Genomic DNA, 24,630 nt, shown 5'->3' with positions numbered 1-24,630 from the left:
TTTTTCCCTTTGCATATTCTTGCCTCCTTTGTTGAAGATTAATTGACCATATAATTGTGGGTTTATTTCTGGACTCTGTATTCTATTCTATTGATCTATGTGTCTATTTTTGTGCTAGTATCATACTATTCTGATTATTATTGCTTTGTAGTATATCTTGATATCTGGGACTATAACACCTCTAGTTTTGTTCTTTTCAAGATTACTTTGTCTAGTTACAGTGTTCTGTGGTTCCATACAAATTTTAGGATTATTTGTTCTAGGTCTATGAAAAATGCTGTTGGTATTTTGATAGGGATTGTATTAAATCTGTTAACTGCTTTGGGTGGCGTGGGCATTTTAATAATATTTTTTCTCCAATCCATGAGCGCAGAATATCTTTCCATTTGTTTGTATCATTTTCAATTTCTTTCATCAATGTTTTATAGTTTTCAGAGTACAGCTCTTTCTTTTTTAAAAAAAATGTTTATTTACTTGTTTTGAGAGAGTGCAAGCAAGTGGGGGAGGGGCAGAGAGAAAGAGGGATAGAGAGAATCTCAAGCAGGCTCCGTAACATCAGCACAGAGCTAGATGCAGGGCTCAATCCCATGAACCGTGAGATCATGATCTGAGCTGAAATTAAGTCAAGCACTTAAATGGCTGAGCCACCCAGGTGCCCCAGAGTACAGGTCTTTCCTCTCCTTGGTTAAGTTTATTCCTAGGTATTTTATTATTCTTGGTGCAATTGTAAATGGGATTGTTTTCTTAATTCCTCTTTCTGCTGCTTCATTATTAGTGTGTAGAAAAGCAACAGATTTCTGTATATTGATTTTGTATCTTGAGATGTTACTGAATTCATTTATCAGTTCTAGCAGTTTTTTGGTGGCATTTTTATGGTTTCTACACATGGTACCTTCTCATCTGCAAATAGTGTCAGTTTTACTCTTCCTTAACAATTCTGATGCCTTTTATTTCTTTTTCTTATTTGATTGCTGTGGCTAGGACTTCCAAGACTATGTTGAGTAAAAGTGGTGAGAGTGGGCATCCTTGTGTTGTTCCTGACCTTAGAAGAAAAGCCCTCAGTTTTTCACCATTGAGTATAATTTTAGTGTAATTTTCACATATGGCCTTTATTATTTTGAGGTATATTCCCTCTAAACCTACTTTGTTGAGAGCTTTTATCATGAATGGATGTTGTACTTTGTAGAATACTTCTGCATCTATTGAAATGATCATACGGTTTTTATCCTTTCCCTTGTTGATGTGATGTCACATTGATTTATGAATATTGAATCATGTTTACATCCCAGGAATAAATCCCACTTGATCATCGTGAATGATTTTTTTTATGTATTGTTGGATTCAGGTTGCTAATATTTAGTTGAGGAATTTGCGTCTATGTTCATTAGAGATATTGGCCTATAGTTCTCTTTTATAGTATTTTTGTCTGGTTTTGGTAACATGGTAATGTAGGCCCACATAATTAATTTGGAAGTTTTCTTTAATATTATTTGGAATAGGTTGAGAAGAATAGATAGTAATTATTTAAATGTTTGGTAGAATTCATGTGTGAAGCCCTCTGGTCCTGGACTTCTGTTTGTTGGGACTTTTTGGATTACTGATTCAATTTCCTTGCTGATAATTAGTCTGTTCAATTTTCTATTTTCTGCTGATTCAGTTTTGGGAGGTTATATGTTTCTAGGAATTTATACATTTCTTCTAGTTGTCTAATTTTTTGGCATATATTTTTTATAATATTCTCTTATAATTCTTTGTATTTCTGTGGTGTTGGTTGTTATTTCTTTTTCATTTCTGATTTATTTTAACAATTATTCATTTTTGAGAGACAGAGACAGAGTTCATGTGTGGGGAGGGGCAGAGAAAGAGGGAGACACAGAATCTGAAGCAGGCACCAGGCTCTGAGCTATCAACACAGAGCCCAATGTGGGGCTTGAACCCACGAACTGTGAGATCATGACCTGAGCTGAAGTCGAATGCTCAACCGACTGAGCCACCCAGGTGCCCCCTGATTTTTTTATTTGAGCTCTCCTTCCATTTTTTTTTCTGAGTCTGGGTAAAGGTTTCATCAATTCTGCTGATTTTTTCAAAGGACCAGCTCCTGGTTTCATTGATTTGTTCCATTATTTCTTTAGTTTCTATTTTGTTTATTTCTGTTCTAATCTGTATTATTTCCTTCTTTCTACAGGTTTTGGGTTTTATTTGTTGTTCTTTTTCTAGCTCCCATAGGTATAAGTTTAGGTTGTTTATTTGAGATTTTTCTTGCCTCTTGAGGTAGGCCTGTATATTTATAAAATTCCCTCTTAGAACAGTTTTTGCTGCATCCCAAAGATTTTGGATGTTGTGTTTTCATTTTCATTTGTCTTCATGTATTTTTTGATTTTCTCTAGATTTCTTGGTTGACCCACTCATTGTTTAGTACCATGTTATTTAACCTCCTTATATTTGCGTTCTGTCCAGATTTTTTTCTTGTGATTGATTTCTAGTTTCATAGTGTTGTGGTTAAAAAAATATGTATGGTATGTCTTCGATCATTTTGAATTTGTTGAGCCTTGTTTGGGTCTTAATCTGTTTTGGAGAATGTTTTTATGTGCACTTGAAAAGAATGTGTATTCTGCTGTTTTAGAATGGAATGTTCTGAATATATCTGTTAGATCCATCTGGTCCAATGTGTTGTTCAAAGCCACTATTTCCTTGTTGATTTTCTGTTCAGATGATCTATCCATTGATGTAAGTGGGTGCTAAAGTCCCCTGTATTATTGTATTACTATTTATTACTTCCTTTATGTTTGTTATTAGCTGCTTTATGTATTTGGGTTCTCCCATGTTGGGTGCATAAATAGGTACAATTTTGCACGTATTTGGATGTTTCCAAACATCTTGTTGGATGTTCCCCTTATTATTATATAGTGTCCTTTTTTAAAATGTTTATTTTTGAGAGAGAGAGAGAGACAGAGACAGAGCAGGAGCGGGGAGGGGAAGAAAGAGACAGAGACAGAATCTGAGGCTCCAGGCTCTGAGCTGTCAGCACAGAGCCCAGTGCAGGGCTTGAACTCTAGAGCTGTGAGATCATGACCTGAGCTGAAGTTGGACACTTAACTGATTGAGCCACAGAGGTGCCTCTATAGTGTGCTTCTTTGTCCCTTGTTATAGTCTTTGTTTTAATGTCTATTTTGTCCAATACAAGTATTGCTACCCTGGCTTTCTTTTACTTCCATTTGTATGGTAAATGTTTTCTCATCCCTTTACTTTCAATCTGCATGTGTCTTTAGGTCTAAAATGAGTCTCTTGTAAGCAGCATATAGACGAGTCTTCTTTTTAAAAAAATCTATTCCATCATCCTATGTCTTTTAATTAGAGTGTTTAGTCCATTTACATTCGAATTAATTATTGATAGGAAAGAATTTATTGTCATTTTGTTACCTGTTCTATGCTTGTTTTTGCAGTTCTTCTCTGTTCCTTCTTGTGGTCTCTACTCTCATGGTTTTGTTTGGTTGCTTTAGTGATATACTTAGATTCCTTTCTTTTTATTTGTTGCATATCTATTACTGGCTTTTGATTTGTAGTTACCATTAGGTCTGTATGTAACATCTTCTGCATATGGTAGTCTATACTAAATTGATGGTTGCTTAAGTTTGAATTCATTCTTTACTCTTCTCCCTGCATGTTTTAGATACATGGTGTCATAGTTTACATCCTCTTATTCTTATTACATCCTCTTATGTGAATCCCTTGACTGGTTTTTATAGCTATACTTAATTTTACTGCTTCTGTGCTTCCTATTTTTCTTACTCCTACTTATGGTCTTTCCTTTCCACTCAAAGAGTCCACTTTAACATTTCTTGTAAGGCTGCATTAGTGGTGATAAATTCCTTAACTTTTGTTTGTCTGGGAAACTATCTCTCCTCCTATTTTGAAGAAGTCTTGCACCTTGCTGGAGAGAGCATTCTTATTTGCAGGTTTTTTCTTTCAGCACTTTGAATGTATCATGCCACTCCCTTCTGCCTGCAGAATCAGTTTCTGATTTCTGAAAAATCAGGGGATAGAGTTATGGGGTTTCCTTTGTATGTAACTATTTTCTATTCTCTTGTTACTCAAATTTTTTTTAATGTTTATCTATTTTTGAAAGAAAGACAGAGACAGAGTGTGAGCAGGGGAGGGGCAGAGAGAGAGAGAGAGAGAGAGAGAGAGAGAGAGAGAGAATCTGAAGCAGGTTCCAGGCTCTGAGCTGTCAGCACAGAGTCTGATGTGGGGCCGAAACCCACAAACCACAAGATCATGACCAGAGCTGAAGTCGGACGCTAACTGACTGAGTCACCCAGATGCCCCTCTCTTGTTGCTTTTAAAATTCCTTATCACTACTTTTGGCTGTTTTAATTACTGTGTGTCTTTATGTGGACCTCCTTGGATGATTTTTTGAGGGGCTCCTGCCTCCTGGTTCTGGATTTCTGTTTCCTTCCCCAGATTCAGGAAGTTTTCAACTATTAGTTCTTCAAGTAAATTTTCTGCCCCCTTTTCTCTCTCTTCTGTGTATCCCTATAATGTAAATGTTATTATGCTTGATAGTGTTGCTAAGTTCTCTTAGTCTGTTTTTGTTTTTTGTTATTATTCTCTCTCCTGTCCAGCATGATTGCTTTCTATTACTTTGTCCTTCAGGTTGCTGATCTGTTCTTCTGCTTCCTCTAGTCTACTGTTTATTCTATCCAGTATAGTTTTAACTGATTTCTTGATCTCTGATTGGTTCTTTTTTGTTTTCTATCTCTTTGTTGTGTTTTCTATCTCTGTCAATGGTCTGACTGATGTCCTCCACTCTTTTCTCAAGTTCATGGAGTATCTCTATGAACATTACTTTACATTCTCTATTGGGCATATTACTTATCTCTGTTTCATTTAGCTCTTTTGCTATGATTTTTTTCCATTTTTTCATTTGCAACATGTTTCTCTGTTTCCTCATTTTGTCTACCTCTGTGTTTGTATGTGTTAGGAATATTAGCTACATTGGGAGCACCTGGGTGGTGGAATCAGTTAAGCATCTGACTCTTGATTTTGGCTCAAGTCAGGATCTCATTGTTCATGGGATTGAGTCCCACATCAGGCTCTGTGCTGACAGTACAGAGCCTACTTGGGAGTCTCTATCTCCCTCTTTCTCTCTGTCCCTCCCCTGCTTGTGTTCTCTCTTTCTCTCCCCAAAACAAATAAACATTAAAAAAAGAGGACTGTCAGCTACATCTCCTGCTCTTGAAAATAGTGGCCTTATGAAGAAAAGGAGCTATAGTGCCCTGCAGTGCAATGTCTCCTGTTTGTCAGAGCCTGGTGCTCCAGGTGTATCTTCCATATGTGTTGTGTGTGACTTGCTATTGTGGCTGAGCCACCTTTCCTTTCAGTCCAGTCATCTGTAATAGTTCAGTTTGCCTCTTGTGGTTAGGGTTTGGTCTTTATGTTGTTAGTGGGCCAGTCTGGTGCCACCTTGTACTTGAGTTGAGTCATACCTGGTATTTGCCAGAGATGTAGTAGCACCGAATTCCAGGGTGCTTTCCCTGTATTTTCCCCTGAAAAGCTTTTGTTTGTGGGCAGGGCCTGTAGTCAGACCAGATGCCTGCCCCCAGCTCACTGGTGGGGCCATAGTTGAACTAGTATGTATGGTTACTTTCCCCTATCCCTGGGACAGTAGTCATTGTGGAGTAGTGCTGGACCCTGTCAGGACTGCTTTCACACGGCCAGGCTTGTGGCATCACTTTGGATGGGCTCAGACCAAGAAAATATTGGTGGGGCAGGTCTGTAGAGAGGTCTGTGGGGGGGTGGGGCACAAGGTGCTAAGGTCTGCACTGGTCCACTGCAGAAAGTGACATGCAGCTGCCTGGGAAAATCCCTGCTCAGGCATGGATGGAGGGGACAGATCACTGAAGCTCATGGGGGCAGGGCCCATTGTTATTTAGGAAGCTAGGTGGAGAGTGTTGGTGCTACACTGGTTCCTGCACATGTCCATGTATCTATGCTGGGAGGCAGAGGAGGGGAGTGGTGCCTGTCAGCTTTTATTCTTGGAGAAGTCTCCCAAAGATCTCTGTCCCTCCAGCACATGCTCTGAGATTAGTAAGTAAGTCTTCTATGTATCTCACGCTTTTTTCAAACTGCTGCTTCTATGCTGTATCTCAGAAGGGCTGTTTATTATGCTGTCTCTTTATGGGTGGGAACTCTACCCTCTTGGCTCTCCAAGAAATTTCCAGGTATTAAGCTGCACTGATTGTTAGGCCCCTCTGTTTTTCAGAGCCAAATGTTACAGGGTTTTTTCTTCCCTCTGCAGATACCCTGTACCTGGGATGCCTTTTGTGGGGTCTGGTCCTCTCCCGTTTCTGTGCCTGCCATGTCCCTCTCCCCCATGGGCAGTCCCACATGTTTGTTTGACTCCCAAACATGTCTCTGCCCTTCCTACCCTGTTCACTGTGGCTTCTTGTCTATATTTAGCTGTGGAAAGCCTGTTCTGCCAGTGTTTGGGTCATTTTCTGGGTTATTTATGTGGATGTGGTGTTATCTAGTTGTATCTATGGCAATAGGTGAGCTTAGAATTCTCCAACTCTGCCATCTTTCCTGGAAGTTCTCTGCTTACTTGTCTTTAAACAATGTCTAGATCTAGCATCTTAGAATATTAGCTTTCTGGATTCTCATCAGTGAGCACAAGGTGGCAGAGTCTTCCACTCAACACCTCCCCAAGGCCAGGTTGGGGAGTAATATTTGGGGAGGTGTGTTTGAAGGATATTTGTTTCAGTTACTCTTCCAGTTACTTTAATTTTTTAAAAATGTTTATTTATTTTTGAGAGAGAGAGAGAGAGACAGAGAATGAGTGGGGAGGGGCAGAGAGAGAAGGGGGAGACACAGAATCCAAGCAGGCTCCAGGCTCTGAGCTGTCAGTACAGAGCCCGATGCGGGGCTTGAACTCATGAACGTGAGATTATGACCTGATCAGAAGCTCGACCAACTGAGCCACCCAGGCACCTCATTCTTCCAGTTACTTTAATTTCTGTCCTTGGAATAAGCTGACAAAATTACTGGAATTGTGTTATCTTAGCCATTCTCAAAACTGCTTTTGCTAAGTGTGTTTTAGCATTATGGCTTCCACTTTAGCAAACTGCTGATGAGAATCAGCATCTCTTATTGCAATTACTTTAGGAATTTTTAAAGGACCTTATCTTTTCCTTTCATCACTCAGTGAGACATTTTTTGAACAACTCATTGCTACATAAAACTTTAGTTCCATGTCTCTCCCATGGAGCTGATGTGTTCTTTCCTGTCTGATAATGAGAATTGTGGAACAGGTTGTGTTTCCCCTTATCTGTGTTTTTATCATTCTCGGGTCTTGACTTTCCACTGTATCTTAAAATTGTGATAATGTCTTTGACAAAATGTGAATTCAGATAGAACTCAATTGGCAAGTGGCTCCCATCCTTCACCTGGCCACAATTTTTAACCAGGAACCAGTTAATGGTATTATCTCCTGCAGGGTAAAGTGTCAGAAAATGACTTTGTGATTATTTGGGGCCTTCTCAATTCAGTGTATGATGCACATTTTGTAATAATTGGTCTGTTTCTTACACATCTCATAAATGAAAACAAATAAATTAAACACATGGTAATTGGAAGATTAATTGAAAAGGGTTGTTTCCTTTTACATTGCAATAATGTGACTATGAATTTTATGTGATGGAATTTTAGGGATTGCATTTATAGAGAGGATTTTTATCTTCCTTTATTACTAAATCTCTAATTCTATTGGGTCTCAACAAAAAGTATATACTATTTATTAGTGAGCTACACACATTTTATATTGTGCACTGTACTAAGTGTTTTTATTATAAGATACCTCAAAGCTATTATAGAACAAGGCAAGTTATATACACATGAATGTGAAAATAAAGTAAAATAAAAAGACTTATTTGAATGGGATTTGTCTATTCTGAATATAATATATTCAGTTTCCATATTATTTCCATAAAGGAGAACCATCTTATTTTTTCTCTTTTAAGATTTCTTTGAAGATACATGAAATAGCATTACTACATGTACTGGGTAGTACTCTGAAATTTATGGCTACCTAGAACCTCAGAAGATGATCTTATTTGGAAGTAGGGTCTTTACACATGTAATTAGTTAAGATGAGGGCATACTAGGGCCCATACTAGTTGGCCCTAAATCCAATAACTGGTATCTTTTGAAGAAAGCCAATAGGGGTTCCTGGGTGGCTCCATTGGATGAGTGTCTGATGCTTGATTTTGGTGCAGGTCATGATCCCAGGGTTGTGGGACCAGGCCTTGTGTAGGGCTCCATGCAGAGCGTGGAATCTGTTTAGGATACTCTGTCTCTGTTTCTGTCTCTGTTTCTCTCCCCCACTGCCCATGTCCCCTGCTTGCTCTCTCTCTCTAAAAATAAAATAAATCTTAAAAAAAAACCCTGTAAAGACACAGAAAGACACATAGAAAGCCATGTGATGATGCAGGCAGAGATTGAAATGGTACAGCTAGAAGCCAAGGATTGCTAGATACTACTAGAAACTGAGAAAGAGACAAGGAAAAGATTCCCTTTCAGAACCTCCAGAAGAAGCTGACCCTCTTTACATCTTGACTTCAGACTCTGTCTTGAATTGTGTAAATTCACAGTATTTTTAAATGATTTTAAAAAGTGATACTGAAAATAAGTATGTACAAATGATATGTAAATAAACATATCATTTGTACAATCACAGGATGTGTAAATCCTGTGAATTTCTGTTGTATTAAGCCACCCAGATTTTGGTAATTTGTTAATTATTGAAAACATAAATTGAGCATCTAGTTGGTACTCCATAAATAACTGCCAGTTGATATCCTTCATAAGGGAAAATTAATTAAGACTATAATAACTGAACAAGAGAGGCACTTGTACAAAATTTTAAACAAAACACTTTATGATGCAGAAAAGCCTCTTTTTCTCTTTCTTTCTTTCAAAAACACTATAGTTTAATATAAAATGCCTACTACAATTGCATTTTGAAAAAATTGATCTCATTAATATTATATAATATGAATTATAGTCAAAGAAACAGACATAAATGAAGGGGATCAAATTTCATGCTTCAGAATGATGTTACCCACAGATAACATAAAGATTTTATCATTTACCTTCTGTTACCAGCCACAGGTGGCTAAGTTCACCCATTACATTGGGTTTCATTAATTTGACCACTCTTGGAAAGATATTGATAAAACAAACTATATTTGCAACACTTACGAGAAAAAAAATGATGTGATATATTTCCTTGATTGATGAACTTTTTATTGTAGGACATAGAGAAAAAATGTAAAAAGGAATGATAAATAAAAGAGGAATGGTGAATATTGTTTTTCTCACCCAAGTGTTTCCAGGTGATGAATGCATTTTATCCAGAATGGATTTATATACTTTGTATATTCACAGTTAAATATGTCACTGAGTCTGGGGGAAAATATTAATTGAATGAACTATAGAAAAATGCTTACAACATGGTTCATAAAGGCATTCTTAAGCTATCATTCTGATGTTCTATCACCCTCTACTGATCAGTGAGCCAAATTACATTCAGCTGTTTTCCTTGGCCAAAGAGGATTCTTGTTTGAAGACCAAAAAACGTATTTTTGTTTATTTGCTAAATCTACAAAATCTGATGATGAATTTTAAAAAATCATACTGAAAATAAGTATGTGCAAATGATATGTTTATGTTTCTCTCTACTATTAGTCAGCAAGCTCCTCAGTAAAAGTTAGACACTTACTTATATTTGTTTCTCTAGCAGCCAGCCTACTGCTTAGCACAGTAGGATAAATAAAATGTTGAGGCAATTTTTGAAATTATAGTAGTCTTTATTTTTCATTACTTTATAAAGTTCTTTGTCTCATAAATATAATTACTATGTGGATTTATGTAACAGTGAAACATATTTTGAATATATTGGTTTCATATAAAATGCTGAAGCTACTTTAACTTCTGTATGTTTTTAACAGTTTCAATCCCATGTTCATAGTCACCTTGATTGTGATTTAATCTGGGCATTTTTCTGGTTACATGTTATTCTGATTATCTCTACATTATTAATTGAGGATTTTTATTGTTTATATTTAGGATCAGCTGGGGGGTGAGAGATGCAGGAGACCAGAAATAATTGTCGCTTATGGTCTGTGTTTATTTCTGTTTCATATAAACATGGTCCAGAGGCTGACATGGTGGCTCTGTAGTCATCAGGATCCTGGTTCTTTCTGTCTTACTGCTCCATTATGCATGTGCTGCATGTGCTGAGTGGAATAAATAGATGCAGAGCCTTTGAGAGAGTAGACCAGAATAAAATCCATGTCACAGCACAGTGGAAGTTGGTGAATTGGTAGTTCTCACCAAAGGTGCTGATGTAATGGGCTTGGTCCATTACAACTATATGAGATTGGTGTGCCCAATTCTGGGTTACGTGATGCACAGTAAGTTTCACAAATTGACATTCTATAAATTCATGACCACAAATTGGTACTTATGGTGCTCAAAAATCTTACCCAGTTTCTTTTATAGCATAGCCTTCTCACTCTCCACAGTAACTATGCTATACCTTCTACTATTTCTTCAAATTTCTGGTTTTCACATCCTCTTTTTTTTGACTTTCTCTCCTTCATATTTAACATCACATTTCCATTAGTTCTTCATTTATTATTGAAGAAATGGAAGCCATTGCATGGGCCCCCTTCATTTTTCCACCACTGTACTTACAAACTCTCAACAGACTTTGCATCTATTTTTTCACTGCATTGGAGAAAGGGCATCCATAGCTGTAGTCAGCCAGTGCAGTGAGATCCATTAGGAAATTCTTAGAGTGGAAAGCCTGTACTAGACTGGTGGCAGTGGAGGAGAAGAGAAGCAGGCAGGTCATGATATATTTTAGAGATAGAACTGAAAGAATGTTATGAAGGATTGGATAAGGGATATGAGGGAGAGGGAGAAGTGAAGTTGCAGAGAATGTGGAGAGTTGGATTTACTCAAGGTTATGGTTTTGCAAAATGAATAAGGCAAAGAAAGCAGGAGCAAATGTGTAAAGGAGTATGGAAGGTAGTGATTCAGATGATGGATTATGGAATCTAAGTGGAAAGAAAGAGAAAAATGAGGGCACAATGAAATAAGAACAGTGACAATGCAGAAACATTATTAGATTAAAGGTCCTGGTAAGATCTCTGCTCACATTATTTGCCTGTTTCTTAGGTCAATTGTCTTTCTCTTATTGATTTAGGATTCCTAATATATTCTGAATACTATTTTATGGAAGCCGTAATGTTGGATTTTCTATCTGCGACTCTTTTTCACCTTTTAAATGATGTATCTTCATGCACAGATATTTTCAATGTCATCAAACTTGTATTCTATGGTTTATGCTTTCTAATGTCTTATTTTGGAATTCCTATGCACTGAGATCACAAAGGTATTCTCTTACATTTTATTCATAATATTTTAAGGTTTCACATTTTACTTTTAGGTCTTTACTTCACTTGGAATTCATCTTTATGCATGGTATGAGGTATGATCTACTCAGTATTTAACTCTCTCCAATCTGGTTTCTGTTCCACCAATTCACCAAAATTCCTATGCATTTCTTGCCAAATCCAAAAGACCCTTTTTGGCCCTAGGTTTTAATTTTACTCAGCATTTGACACTTTTAGTAGCACTGGACTCTCTTTTTCTAAAAATAGCCTCTTCTCATGCTTTCTTTAATAATACATTTTCCTGTTTCCTCCTACTTCTGTGAAGGCTCTTTCTAAGTCTCCTTTTTTTTTTTAATGTTTACTTTTATTTTTGAGAAAGAGAGAGAGCGTGTGAGTAGGAGAGGGGCAGAGAGAGGGACAGAGGATCCAAAATGGGCTCTGAGCCACCCAGATGCCCTTCTCAGTTCTCCTTTAATAAAAATGACATTAACAATAATTACCATTTATGAAATGCTTTCTATGTGCCAGGGCTTGTGTTAAGTATTTTTTTCTACTTAATGCTCACAACAGAATGTTGAGACAGAATTGGTCCTGATGAGGAAGCTGAGGTTCAGAGAAAATATGTAATGTGCCCAAGATTATTTGGTTGCAGGCAGTTTGCATTTGATGGCTCTGTTGCCTGCATCTGAGATGTACATTGTAGGGTTTTTCAGAACTTGGTCTAGGGCCCTCTTCCTACTCTATACTTTTTAAGTGATATTCTTCTCTCCTACAGTGTTAAAAGCTTTCTGTATGCCAATAAGTTACAAATTTATATTTCCATCTTGGACCTCTTTCCTGAGATAGGCATGCAATTTTGCCACTTGTATGACTCACTGGCATCTTAAACTTAATACATCTAAATTTGAACTCTTGATCTTAATCCCAATTGATCTCCTGCACCTCAGAGATTGACATCTTCATCTACATGGTGTCTCATTCTAGAAACCTAAAAGTTACTTTTGATACTGCCTTAGTCCCTTCATGCTGCTCTAACAGAATACCATAGACTGGGTGGCTTATAAACCACAGAAATTTATTTTTCTCAGTTCTAAAGGCTGGAAGTCCATGAAAAAGGCACCAACAGATTCAGTGTCTGGTGAGGGTCTGCTTCCTCGTTCATAGATGCCTTCTTGCTGTGCCCTCACATGGTGGAAGGGGCAAGAGAACTCTTTGGGGTGTCTTTTATCAGGGCTCTTAATCTCAGTCAGGAGGCATAATCACCTCCCCAAAGCTTCACCTTCTAATACCTTCACCTTGGGGGTTAGGATTTCAACATAGGTAATTTTGGGAGGACATAAACATTTAGACTATAGCAGGTATCATTTTATTCCTCATATCTTTCATCTAATCCTTCATAAAATTCTTTCAATTCTATCTCTAAAATATATCATGATCTGTCTGATTCTCTTCCCCTCCACTGCCACCACTCTAGTTCAAGCTGACTACTCTGAGAATCTCCTAACCGATCTCACTGCACTGGCTCCTGCCTTTTCCCCCCATTCTCCACACAATAGCTAGCAGGATCTTTACACTGTGCATTAAGCCATGTTATTCTGCTGCTAAAAATGCATAAATGCCTCCTGGTGTAGGCTGTAATATTTTTCATCAAAGGAGGTGAAGGAGGAATTGAAGTCAGGAGAGCATGTCACTTGTTTTGGCCAATAAAATATAAAAAGAAATGAAATATGTCACCTACAGGCAGAGTTTTTGAGATCCACAGCCTGCTTTTCCATGCTTTTTTTTTCCCTTTGCCATGGCTACCAATGATGTTACAGGAAGTGGCTGCCTCAGTCCCAGGGTAGGGACAATGACATCCCAGGAGCAGAACCTATTGCTGACCTATAATGGGTATATGTACAAATGAGATATTCACCCTGTAGGTCACCGAGATTCTGGAGTTGTTTGTTATCACAGCATAACATGGTTTGTCCTGGCTGATATAACTCTATATTGTTCTTAGGATAAAAGCCAGTATCTTTAATTGAGCCTGTGTTTTTAATCTCAGTTTGGGCCATTCTTTCTGTTGTTCATTATTGTCCAGTGACAGTGACCTTCTTTTAGTTCCTTGAACTTCCCAAGTTCTTTTCTTCTCAGGAATGTTAAAGATACAAAAAATGCTATTTTCGTTACTCTTCACAGGCCAACCCCTACTTATCTTTCAAGCCTTAGCTTAAATATCACCTAAACTTCAGGAAGCCTTCCTTCATTACCCAATATATTATGGCCCCTGTTACATCTTCCTAGAATAATTACAAACTGAGGTGAGCGTAATGAAGGAAAATTGGATTCATCTCAGTTTGTAATTATTTTGTGAGTTATGATTTTCTATGAGCTATGCTTTCAGCTGTGACAGAATACCCAGAAGAAAGTGGCTTAAATAACAGAGGTTGAATTTGTTGCCTGTCCAAACAGGTCCAGTGGAAACTGGTTTCCAGAGTTGGTTCACTGGCTCAGTGATGCAATCAAGAACTTGGGCCCTTTCCATCCTTCTGCTCTGCCATCCTTAGGTTTTGACTTTCACCTTGTCTTGTTGACCCAACATCAATAGAGATTATAAGGAAACAATCAGCAGTATCAGTTCACACAGAGAGGACTTAAAAGCATGGATCCAAAATAATATTAATGAGTTAAAGTCTCCCTAAATTTCAGCTCATACTAAAATTCAGATATGTGCATAATATGAACTTTGCCTAACCTGGTTTTGCCGGTCTTTATCCTGAGTCCCACCTGCTGCGTAATAATAATAATAATAATAATAATAATAATAATAAAATTAAGCAAATATCTAATTTGTTTTAATGCTTAGTTTGTCTGGTAACTGATTAAACCCTTTTATATAGCATTTACTTTCTTTTAGATAAAATGTGTTTGTTCACTAATTTTCTCCCTAGGAGAGAATCTGGATGTCTGAAATCATAATGTGGTTTACTTGTGACTTCTGTGACATTGGGGCTAAGGGTCAAACTTCCTGTGCAGCTCCTTAGAGCATGCTGGTTGGTATTAGCTGGCCCTTCATCTATGTATTCAGTGCTGGTCTCTATTGCTCCACTGCTGTGGCTGGTCTGTTCTCTTGACGAGCAGTGCTTCTGATGGCTCTCATTGGCAGGTGCTGATTGCAGACTCCTGAATTTCTTTCTTTTTTTCTTTTTAAAGTTTATTTATTTTGAGAGAGAGAGAGAGTAAGTGGGGGAGAGTCAGAGAGAGGGGAAGAGAGAGAGAATCTCAAGTAGGCTCTGCACTGTTAACACAGAGCCCAATGTGGGGCTCTAAACTCATGCATGAACTGTGAGATCATGACCTGAGCCCAAATCAAGAGTCAGATGCTTAGCCAACTGAGACACCTGGGCACCCCCAGACTCCTGAATTTCTTATCAAATTGACCACTGACCAGGTGATCACTCCCATTACACAAGAGCAATGGGCTCCAAATTTGTTTATCCACCCATGATTTGTGTACATTTATTTAAATATTACATATGTGCAGTTGTCAGTTCATGCTAAATATTAGAAAGCCTATTTTCCTCTTTAACTTTTATAAATATAAAAAGAAGTCTTAACATTTACTCCCTTGGTTACTAAGGTTTGGATTTCAACTAGCCTATGGGAATGACAGATGAAGTCTTGGTCTAATAAAAGGGAGAGAGAATTGGCCCAGGATGGCCCCATGGAGGCTGATCTATGTCAACCTTGGCTCTGAGCACAAAACTGAAAAACAAACAAACAAACAAACAAACAAAAAACCAAAAACACCACCAACAAAAAAAGACCTCCTCTGAAAACTCATAACCATGGGACTACCCTCACTCAGTTTGGAGTTTGAATTGAGAATATGCTGTCTGGGGGGACACCTGGGTGGCTCAGTATGTTAAGCAACCCACTTCAATTCAGGTTATGATCTCATGGTTCCTGGGTTAGAGACCCACATGGGGCTCCCTGCTGTCAGCACAGAGCCCCCTTTCCATTCTCTCTCTCTCTCTCTCTCTCTCTCTCTCTCTCTCTCTCTCTCTGCCCCTCCCCTGCTCGGGCTCTCTCTTGGTCTCTCTCAAAAACAAATAAAACATAAAACAAAAATACTGTCTGGGAATCCCTGGCCAAACATTAATCTAGGGGGGGAAAGGGGGGGCGGTCCTAAGCTGCTTTCCCCCAGCCAAGACTGGCAAAATCAAATCCAGAACCAGGGCTGTTGCTGGACAGGCGGGAACCGTCCTGGCCCACTTGCTCCAAACCCAGAGACTTGGGAGCCCACACGTTCCAGGGTCCGTTGGCTACGCGCTGCCTCTGAGGCTCCCTGACGCCGGTACCGGCGGCAGCTCAGCCTGAGGGTGCGGCTTTCCCACTTTTCAGGGTACCCTTAGCGCTGTGTCAGCATGCTGCGCCGAGTACGGGGCTTCCTGTTGCCCACCGTGGCTGGCCAGGAGGAGGAACCCGACCGCCTTTTTGAAGAGCTCTTCCATCACGGGGACGGGATGGTGGACATCACAGAACTGCAAAAAGAACTGGAAGCTATGGGCATCCCTGTGGGCCAGGACGAGGAGGTGGGCCGTGATGCGTTCAGGCCACATATTGTACAGGGCTGCAGGTCCTCTGGAGCCATTAGGAGGTGTCGGTGGGGCTGGGACTGAGGGTGGGGACGGAGAAGACCCTCTCACCCCTTCCCGAACTCCTCTCTGGGCTCAGAAATTCTTTCTGTGTGAGCTGCTTTGCTTAAAACTGCCCAGCTGTTGGAACACTTGTCACAAGTTTGTCCTAATAATGACCTGCCATGGTAAAACATATTGAAGACTTTACCATCTTGCCTAAGTGGGGGCCAAGCCATCAAAACTCTTAAAAGGCCTGCTTGCATCATCGCAACGTTAACCAAAAACCCTCATTGAGCCAAATGCCGATGGCGTGTGTTCAAATCTGGTTAGCTTTTGGGAACTCTAAGGATCTGCCTTGATGGCCTGTGATGGCTCATCCTACAAGGGCACCCCATAGGTTGGGCTATGCAGCCTGCAGGGCAGTTTGCTCCAGAATGCCCCTGCCTCAGGGCTGCATCATGCCCTTCTGGGACATTCCTGGGTGTGCACTGGCTCCCCTGTAGGCTGTAACTGGAGATGTTCTGATACTAACACATGAATTACAACCATGTATTTTCAGTTTACTCTAGCACTACCAAAGAATCTATACCGAAGAATCTACAACAATATACCATTCACTAGAGTGTGGACTTATCATTAAGCTTAACAAATGACAGCATCCATACTGATTGCTGTGTTTTCAAAGAAGCCTCACTTCCACAGCTGTACATTTAACCAGTTGACCAACTAGAGTTAAAAAAAAAAAAGCTGCTTTAATTTAAGCTTCTCTAAGACACAATGAGGCCCAGCAGCAGCATAAGAATATGTGTGCACATGCATTTGAAAAGGGGAAGGGGACACCAGGTTTTGTAGAAATCTTTTTCTTGTGAGGAGGCTTAATTAAATTCAGTAAGAGGAAATGACAATATTTAATAAGTTTCCATCTGGTAGGCTTGAATTGAATAATGGATGTGAGGTCACACAACATGGAGTCCAGAAAAACATACAATCAGGACGGTAACATTTATTCTTAAGTCCATAATCCTCCGGGTTTATAAGATGCATGCCAGAGAAATGAGGGGATAACTACATACCCTTGATTATGCTATGTCACATTTTGTCATAGAAATTGATGATTTGTTCCCTGGGGCTTACCCAACCACAGATGATGGTTTTGATTATATATACCTATTGTATTGATTTCACTGCGTTCTCTGTGTCCAAGGCTTTTTGCTGCATTCACTTTGCATTATCCAGAAAAGAAACTCATGACATTATGCTTTTCATCTTAATATTCTATTTCCCTTCTCAATGAAGATCTGGGTCCTCTGTTTTGTCAGACTGACCAGTGTCAGCTCTATCTTCATTCAATTTATCCCAGTGGTTCTCAACTAGAAGTGATTTTGCCCCTCAAGGACATCTGGCAATTTTTACTTTTCTGATGCTCATGACAGTGGGGGATGTGTGTGTGTGTGTGTGTGTGTGTGTGTGTGTGTGTGTGTGAGATACTAGCATCTAGTGAATGAAGTCCAGGGATGTTGCTAAATATCCTATAATGCACAGGACAACAAAAGATGATCTGGTCCCGAATATCAATAGTGTCGAGTTTGAGAAACCCTGACTTACCCCAGCCACAGCCCCTGTCATTCCTTGCTCCCATCTTCCAGTAGCTGTACATGCCTTGTATGTCAACGAGTAAATAGAAGTTCCTTTGGGTTTCTGGCTCTCCTGTAAAATTACCTCAGCTGTAAAATGAGGATAATAATAGTACCTAGCTCATAGGGTTGTTATGATGATTAATAAGCAAACAAATGAAAAATGCTTAAACTTCTTTCCTGAGCTTAAAGCTGCTAGTAAGCCTCTATAAATCTGATACACAGACTATAATCTTACCTTTATTTACATTCCTGATCACTTCATTTCCATAGTCCCAAGGAATGAGGTATTTCTTCTTTTCAAGGTTGGTTCTTCCAGTACATTGTCGACTTCATGTCCTCTCCATCTCCTTTCAAATAGGAAAAGTACAGCTTCTGTAATTCCTTTTCTTTGTCCCATATTTTCAAACTCTTCCTCTCTAATAACAATGATCCTCCCATGGCCCTGCCCCCCACCCAGACATTGTCCTATCATTCTCCTCTGTGTGTAGTCTGGGTCTTTGACAAAGCTATGTCTATGCTTTCTGCCTTCTCTTGTCTGTGGTGAGGTTTCTGCTTCCATTCTTTCCCTCTGTGAAAGGTCACTAAGGACTTCTGCATTATGCACCCATGGGATCTTTCTAGTTATTTGTTTGGCCTTTCTTCAGCATGGAACACTGGTGATGGCTCCTATATTTCCTCCTTTGGCACTATGTCTCAGCTCTCAGGCTGTTGCTTTTCAGATCCCTTTATAGACTCTTTTTTGACTCAACCCTCAAATGTGGGTGAGCTTCAAGATTACTTTTCAAGGCTCCAACTATCATCCTAGTGTGGGTGACTCAGAAATGGATAGCTATCCCCAGCTTTTGAGTCTCTCCATTTCCCTCTATGATCATAGCTTTGGTTAAGTGTTCCACCACCAAATCATTCTATATTCCTTTTTCTTTATCCCAACATGCAGTTAATCACAGCGTCCTATGTAATTCCTTAGTATATCTCATAACAAGTTCTTTTCTTCTCCATACCTATTGCTCCTGGTAAGCCCAGGCTCCCACCATCTCTCACCTAAGTTGCTGTAACCAGTTTTATAATCAGTCTTCTTGCCCTTTCCTCTCACCATTTCTTCCTCCACATTGCCACCCTGTGACCCTTCTAAAAGGTACATCTGATTGTTTTGGGGCTTACAATGTCAGTGGGAAAGTCCAAGCCTCTTAGCATGGTATGTAAGACGATTTCTTCCTTCCTTCCCTCCCTCCCTTCCTTCCTTCCTTCCTTCCTTCCTTCCTTCCTTCCTTCCTTCCTTCCTTTTTTAAAAGTAGGTTCCATACCCAGTATGGGGCTTGAACTAATGACCCTGAGATTGAGAGTTGCATGGTCTACCGACTGAGCCAGCCAAGCACCCCTATAAGATGATTTCTTGGTAGGTGTTGAGGTTCATGGGGCAGTTCTCCAGTTTTCCACCTTGCAGTTATTCAAAGATCTGGATTCCTTTTTTCTTGTGGCATATATATATATATATATATATATATATGCACACACACACATATATACACACATATATATACATATATACACACAGACTATAATCTTACCTTTTTTATTATATATATATGAGGATTTTGTTAGCTAGGCCTAGAAGTGGTACACATTACTTTCACTCTTATTGTATTGGTGAAATCTTGCTCATATGACCATGTTTAACTTCAAGGGAGACTAAGAAATGTAATCTAGCTGTGTGCCCAAATAGGCAAGAAAGAATTCTGGTGGAATTCTAGTGGTCTCTGCTACATCCCTCGCACTTTTGTATCTTTGTTCACCTTTTGCTAGACATTTTTAAAATATTCAAGTGGAGTCACTTCTATGAAGATCTCTCTCATATCTTTATTCTCCACTGAACCTTGAACATTCTTTTTCTTTTGATATATTTTATGATGTAATTAGTATTTCTGTTCTTTAATAAAACATTTATTGTAATAAGAATTTTAGGGGGCACCTGGGTGACTCAGTCGGTTAAGTGACCGACTTCGGCTCAGGTCATGATCTTGCAGTTTGTGAGTTCGAGCTCTACATCAGGCTCTGAGCAGTCAGCACAGATCTGAAGCCTACTTCAGATTCTGTGTCTCCCCCTCTCTCTACCCCTCCCCTTCTCATGCTCTGTCTCTCTGTCTCTCAATAATAAATAAATGTTAAAGAAAAAAAATTTAAAAAAAAAAGAATTTTAGTGGTGCCTGGGTGGCTCAGTAGGTTAAGTGACTTCAGCTCAGGTCATGATCTTGTGGTTTGTGGGTTCAAGCCCTGCATCAGGCTCTATGCTGACAGCTCAGATTCTGTGTCTCCCCATCTCTCTGCCCCTCCCCTATTCACATTCTGTATCTTTCTCTCTCAAAAATAAACATAAAAAAGAGTTTTATAAAATATGTAGACATATTTCCTAAGAGTTCTAGTTTTTTTTTAAAAAAATGTTTATTCATTTTTGAGAGAGAGAAAGCATGATTGGGAGAAGGACAGAGAGAGAAGGGGGGAGAGAGGTTCCAAAGCAGGCTCTGCTCTGACAGTAGTGAGCTCCATGTGGGGCTCGAACTCACAAACCGTGAAATCATCACCTGAGCTAAAGTTGGATGCTCAATTGACTGAGTCACTCAGGTGCCCCGACATAAAATTAATTTTATTTTATTTTTATTTTTTAACTTTATTTTTTAAAATTTACATCCAAATTAGTTAGTATATAGTGAAGCAATGATTTCAGTAGGTTCCTTAATGCCCCTTACCCATTTAGCCCATCCCCCCTCCCACAACCCCTCCAGCAACCCTCTGTTCTCCATATTTATGAGTCTCTTTTGTTTTGTCCCCCTCCCTGTTTTTATATTATTTTTGTTTCCCTTCCTTTATGTTCATCTGTTTTGTCTCTTAAAGTCCTCATATGAGTGAAGTCATATGATTTTTGTCTTTCTCTGACTCACTAATTTCACTTAGCATAATACCCTCTAGTTCCATCCACGTAGTTGCAAATGGCAAGATTTCATTCTTTTTGATTGCCGAGCAATATTCCATTGTATATACATACCACAGCTTCCTTATCCATTCGTCCATTGATGGACATTGGGGCTTTTTCCATACTTTGGCTATTGTTGATAGTGCTGCTATAAACATGGGGGTGCATGGGTCCCTTTGAAACAGCACACCTGTATTCCTTGGGTAAATGCTTAGTAGTGCAATGGCTGGGTCATAGGGTAGTTCTATTTTTAGTTTTTTGAGAAACCTCCATACTGTTTTCCAGAGTGGCTGCACCAGCTTGCATTCCCACCAACAATGCAAAAGAGATCCTCTCTCTCTGCATCCTGGCCAACATCTGTTGTTGCCTGAGTTGTTAATGTTAGCCATTCTGACAGGTGTAAGGTGGTATCTCCATGTGGTTTTGATTTGTATTTCCCTGATAATGAGTGATGTTAAGCATTTTTTCACGTGTCGGTTGGCCATCTGGATGTCTTCTTTGGAAAAGTGTCTATTCATGTCTTTTGCCCATGTCTTCACTGGATTATTTGTTTTTTGGGTGTTGAGTTTGATAAGTTCTTTGTAGATTTTGGATACTAACCCTTTATCTGATATGTCATTTGCAAATATCTTCTCCTATTCTGTCAGTTGCCTTTTAGTTTTGCTGATTGTTTCCTTCACTGTGCAGAAGTTTTTATTTTGATGAGGTCCCAGTAGTTCATTTTTGCTTTTGTTTCCCTTGCCTCCAGAAATGTATTGAGTAAGAAATTGCTGCGGGCAAGGTCAAAGAGGTTTTTGCCTGCTTTCTCCTCGAGGATTTTGATGACTTCCTGTCTTACATTGAGGTCTTTCATCCATTTTGAGTTTATTTTTGTGTATGGTGTCAGAAAGTGGTCCAGGTTCATTCTTCTGCATGTCGCTGTCCAGTTTTCCCAGCCCCATTTGCTGAAGAGACTGTCTTTATTCCATTGGGTATTCTTTCCTGCTTTGTCAAAGATTAGTTGCCCATACATTTGTGGATCCATTTCTGGGTTCTCTATCCTATTCCATTGATCTGAGTGTCTGTTCTTGTGCCAGTTCCATACTGTCTTGATGATTATAGCTTTGTAGTATAGCTTGAAGTCTGTAGTTTTTTTTTTAATATACAACATTGTATTAGTTACAAGTGTATAATATAGTGCTTTGACAATTCTATAATTACCCAGTGCTCATCAAGATAACTCTTAATTCTCTTCAGCTATTTCACCCATTCCCCACCCACCTCCCCTCCGTTCTCTATAATTAAGAGTCTGTTTTTTTTATTTGTCTTCTTTTTTTGTTTATTTCCTAAATTTTACATATGAGTGAAATCCTATAGTACTTGTCTTTCTCCAACTGACTTATTTCACTTAGCATAATACTCCCTGGATCCACCCATGTTGTTGCAAATGGCAAGATTTCATTCTTTTTTATGGCCAAGTAATATTTAGATAGATAGATAGATAGATAGATAGATAGATTAGTATACCACTTCTTCTTTATTCATCTATCGATGGAAACTTGGGTTGCTTCTATAATTGGGCTATTGACCCTTGAACATTTTCTATCATAGTGGGTTTGGTGTCTTCCCTGTTAGCCTATAAACTTTGTGAGGGCAGAGGCTATTTTATTAACTGCTAAATGAATATTTAGCAACATTCTGTGAGGATTCAAAGATAATTTTTTTTTCAGGAAGACAGTTTAGTGATTTATTACTTACATTTAACACCCAGTGCTCATCCTATCCAGTGTCCTTCTTAATGCTCCTCACCCCTTCAGCCCTTTGAAACTCCACCCAACACCCTGCCAGCAACCCTCAGTTTGTTCTCTGTATTTAAGAGTCTCTTATGATTTATCTCCCTCTCTGTTTTTATATTATTTTTGCTTCCCTTCCCTTATATTCAACTGTTTTGTATCTTAAATTCCACATATGAGTGAAATCATATGACATTTGTCTTTCTCTGACTTAGTTCACATAGCATAATGCACTCTAGTTCTATGCATGTTGTTGCAAAGGGCAAGATTTCATTCCTTTTTATTGCCGAGTAATATTCCATTGAGTGTGTGTGTGTGTGTGTGTGTGTGTGTGTGTGTGTATACACCACATCATCTTTATCCATTCATCGTCAATGGACATTTGGACATTTGGGCTCTTTCCATACTTCAGCTATTGTTAATAGTGCTGCTATAAACATTGGGGTGCATGTGCCCCTTTGAATCAGCATTTTTATATCCTTTGGATAAATACCTAGTAGTGCAATTGCTGAGCCATAGGGTAATTCTATTTTTAATTTTTTGAGGATACTCCATCCTGTTTTCCAGAGTGGCTGCACCAGTTTGCATTTCCACCACCAGTGCAAAAGGGTTCCCCTTTCTACACATCCTTGCCAACATCTGTTGTTGCCTGAGTTGTTAATTTCAGCCATTTTGACAGGTGTGAGTTGGTATCTCATTGTGGTTTTGACTTGTATTTTCTGATGATGAGTGATGTTAAGCATTTTTTCATGTGTCGGTTAGCCATCTGGATATCTTCTTTGGAAAAGTGTCTATTCATGTCTTTTGCCCATTTCTTCACTGGATTATTTGTTTTTTGGGTGTTGAGTTTGATAAGTTCTTTATAGATTTTGGATACTAACCCTTTATCAGATATGTCTTTCACAAATATCTTCTCCCATTCTGTTGGTTGCCTTTTAGTTTTGCTGATTGTTTCTTTTGCTGTGCAGAAGCTTTTTATTTTGATGAGGTCCCAGTAGTTCATTTTTGCTTTTGTTTCCCTTGCCTTCAGAGACATGTTGAGTAAGAAGTTGCTGCAGCCAACGTGAAAGAGGTTTTTGCCTGTTTTGTCCTCTAGGACTTTGATGGCTTCCTGTCTTATGTTTAGGTCTTTCATCCATTTTGAGGTTGCTTTTGTGTATGGTATAATAAAGTGGTCCAGGTTCATTTTTCTGCATGTCGCTATCCAGTTTTCCAACACCATTTGCTGAAGAGACTGTCTTTATTCCATTGGATATTCTTTCCAGCTTTGTCAAAGATTAGTTGCCCATACGTTTGTGGGTCCATTTATGAGTTTTCTATTCTGTTCCATTGATCTGAGTGTCTGTTTTGGTGCCAGTACCATACTGTCTTGATGATTACAGCTTTGTAATAGAGCTTGAAGTTTGGGATTGTGATGTCTCCAGCCTCAGTTTTCTTTTTCAGGATTGCTTTGGTTATTTGGGGGTCTTTTTTGGTTCCATACAAATTTTAGGATTGTTTGTTCTAGCTCTGTGAAGAATGGTTGTGTTATTTTGATAGAGATTGCATTGAATATGTAGATTGCTTCAGGAAGTATCGACATTTTAACAATATTTGTTCTTCCAATCCATTAGCATGGACTGTTTTTCCACTATTTTGTGTCTTCTTCAGTTTCTTTCATAGGCTCTCTACAGCTTTTAATGTATAGACTTTTCACCTCTTTGGTTAGGTTTATTCCTAGGTATTTTATGGTTTTTTGTGCAATTGTGAATGGGATTGATTCCTTGATTTCTCTTTCTGCTGCTTCATTATCAGTGTATAGAAATGCACCCGATTTCTGCACATTGATTTTATATCCTGCGACTTTGCTGTATTCATCTATCAGTTTTAGCAGTTTTTTTGGTGGAGTCTTTTGGGTTTTCCACATAGAGTATCATGTCATCTGTGAAGAGTGAAAGTTTGACTTCTCCTTGCCAATTTGGATGCCTTTTATTTCTTTGTGTTGTCTGATTGCTGAGGCTAGGACTTCCAACACTATGCTGAATAACAGTGGTGAGAGTGGACATCCTTGTTGTGTTCCTGACCTTAGAGGGAAAGCTCTCAGTTTTTCCCCATTGAGGATGATATTAGCATTGGGTCTTTTGTATATGGCTTTTATGATCTTGAGGTATGATCCTTCCATCCCTACTTTCTTGA

At 38.9% G+C, this 24,630-nt stretch overlaps 1 protein-coding gene and 1 long non-coding RNA gene across 4 annotated transcripts in view; one reads left to right on the top strand and one right to left on the bottom strand.

Annotated features, from left to right (window-relative positions):
* LOC109502514 overlaps positions 1 to 24,630 on the bottom strand; it is an 87,011-nt gene that overhangs the window by 9,491 nt on the left and 52,890 nt on the right. For all 3 annotated transcript variants that reach the window (XR_002161142.3, XR_006582821.1, XR_006582822.1), the window contains 2 exons: positions 17,951 to 18,062; positions 17,684 to 17,785 (listed from right to left, as the gene is read on the bottom strand). This is a non-coding gene — a long non-coding RNA (uncharacterized LOC109502514). The remainder of the gene's footprint in view (positions 1 to 17,683; positions 17,786 to 17,950; positions 18,063 to 24,630) is intronic.
* The window catches only part of LOC123378990 (calcium-binding mitochondrial carrier protein SCaMC-1-like), a 51,829-nt gene continuing 42,770 nt past the window's right edge, over positions 15,572 to 24,630 (top strand). Inside the window, exon 1 of the mRNA XM_045033236.1 lies at positions 15,572 to 16,033. Within this exon, the coding sequence (XP_044889171.1) occupies positions 15,866 to 16,033 (168 nt within the window). The 5' untranslated portion in view covers positions 15,572 to 15,865. The remainder of the gene's footprint in view (positions 16,034 to 24,630) is intronic.

This window comes from Felis catus, chromosome C1 (assembly GCF_018350175.1).
Source record: "Felis catus isolate Fca126 chromosome C1, F.catus_Fca126_mat1.0, whole genome shotgun sequence".
Classification (NCBI taxonomy): domain Eukaryota; kingdom Metazoa; phylum Chordata; class Mammalia; order Carnivora; family Felidae; genus Felis; species Felis catus.
This window is presented reverse-complemented; position numbering and strand designations above follow the sequence as displayed.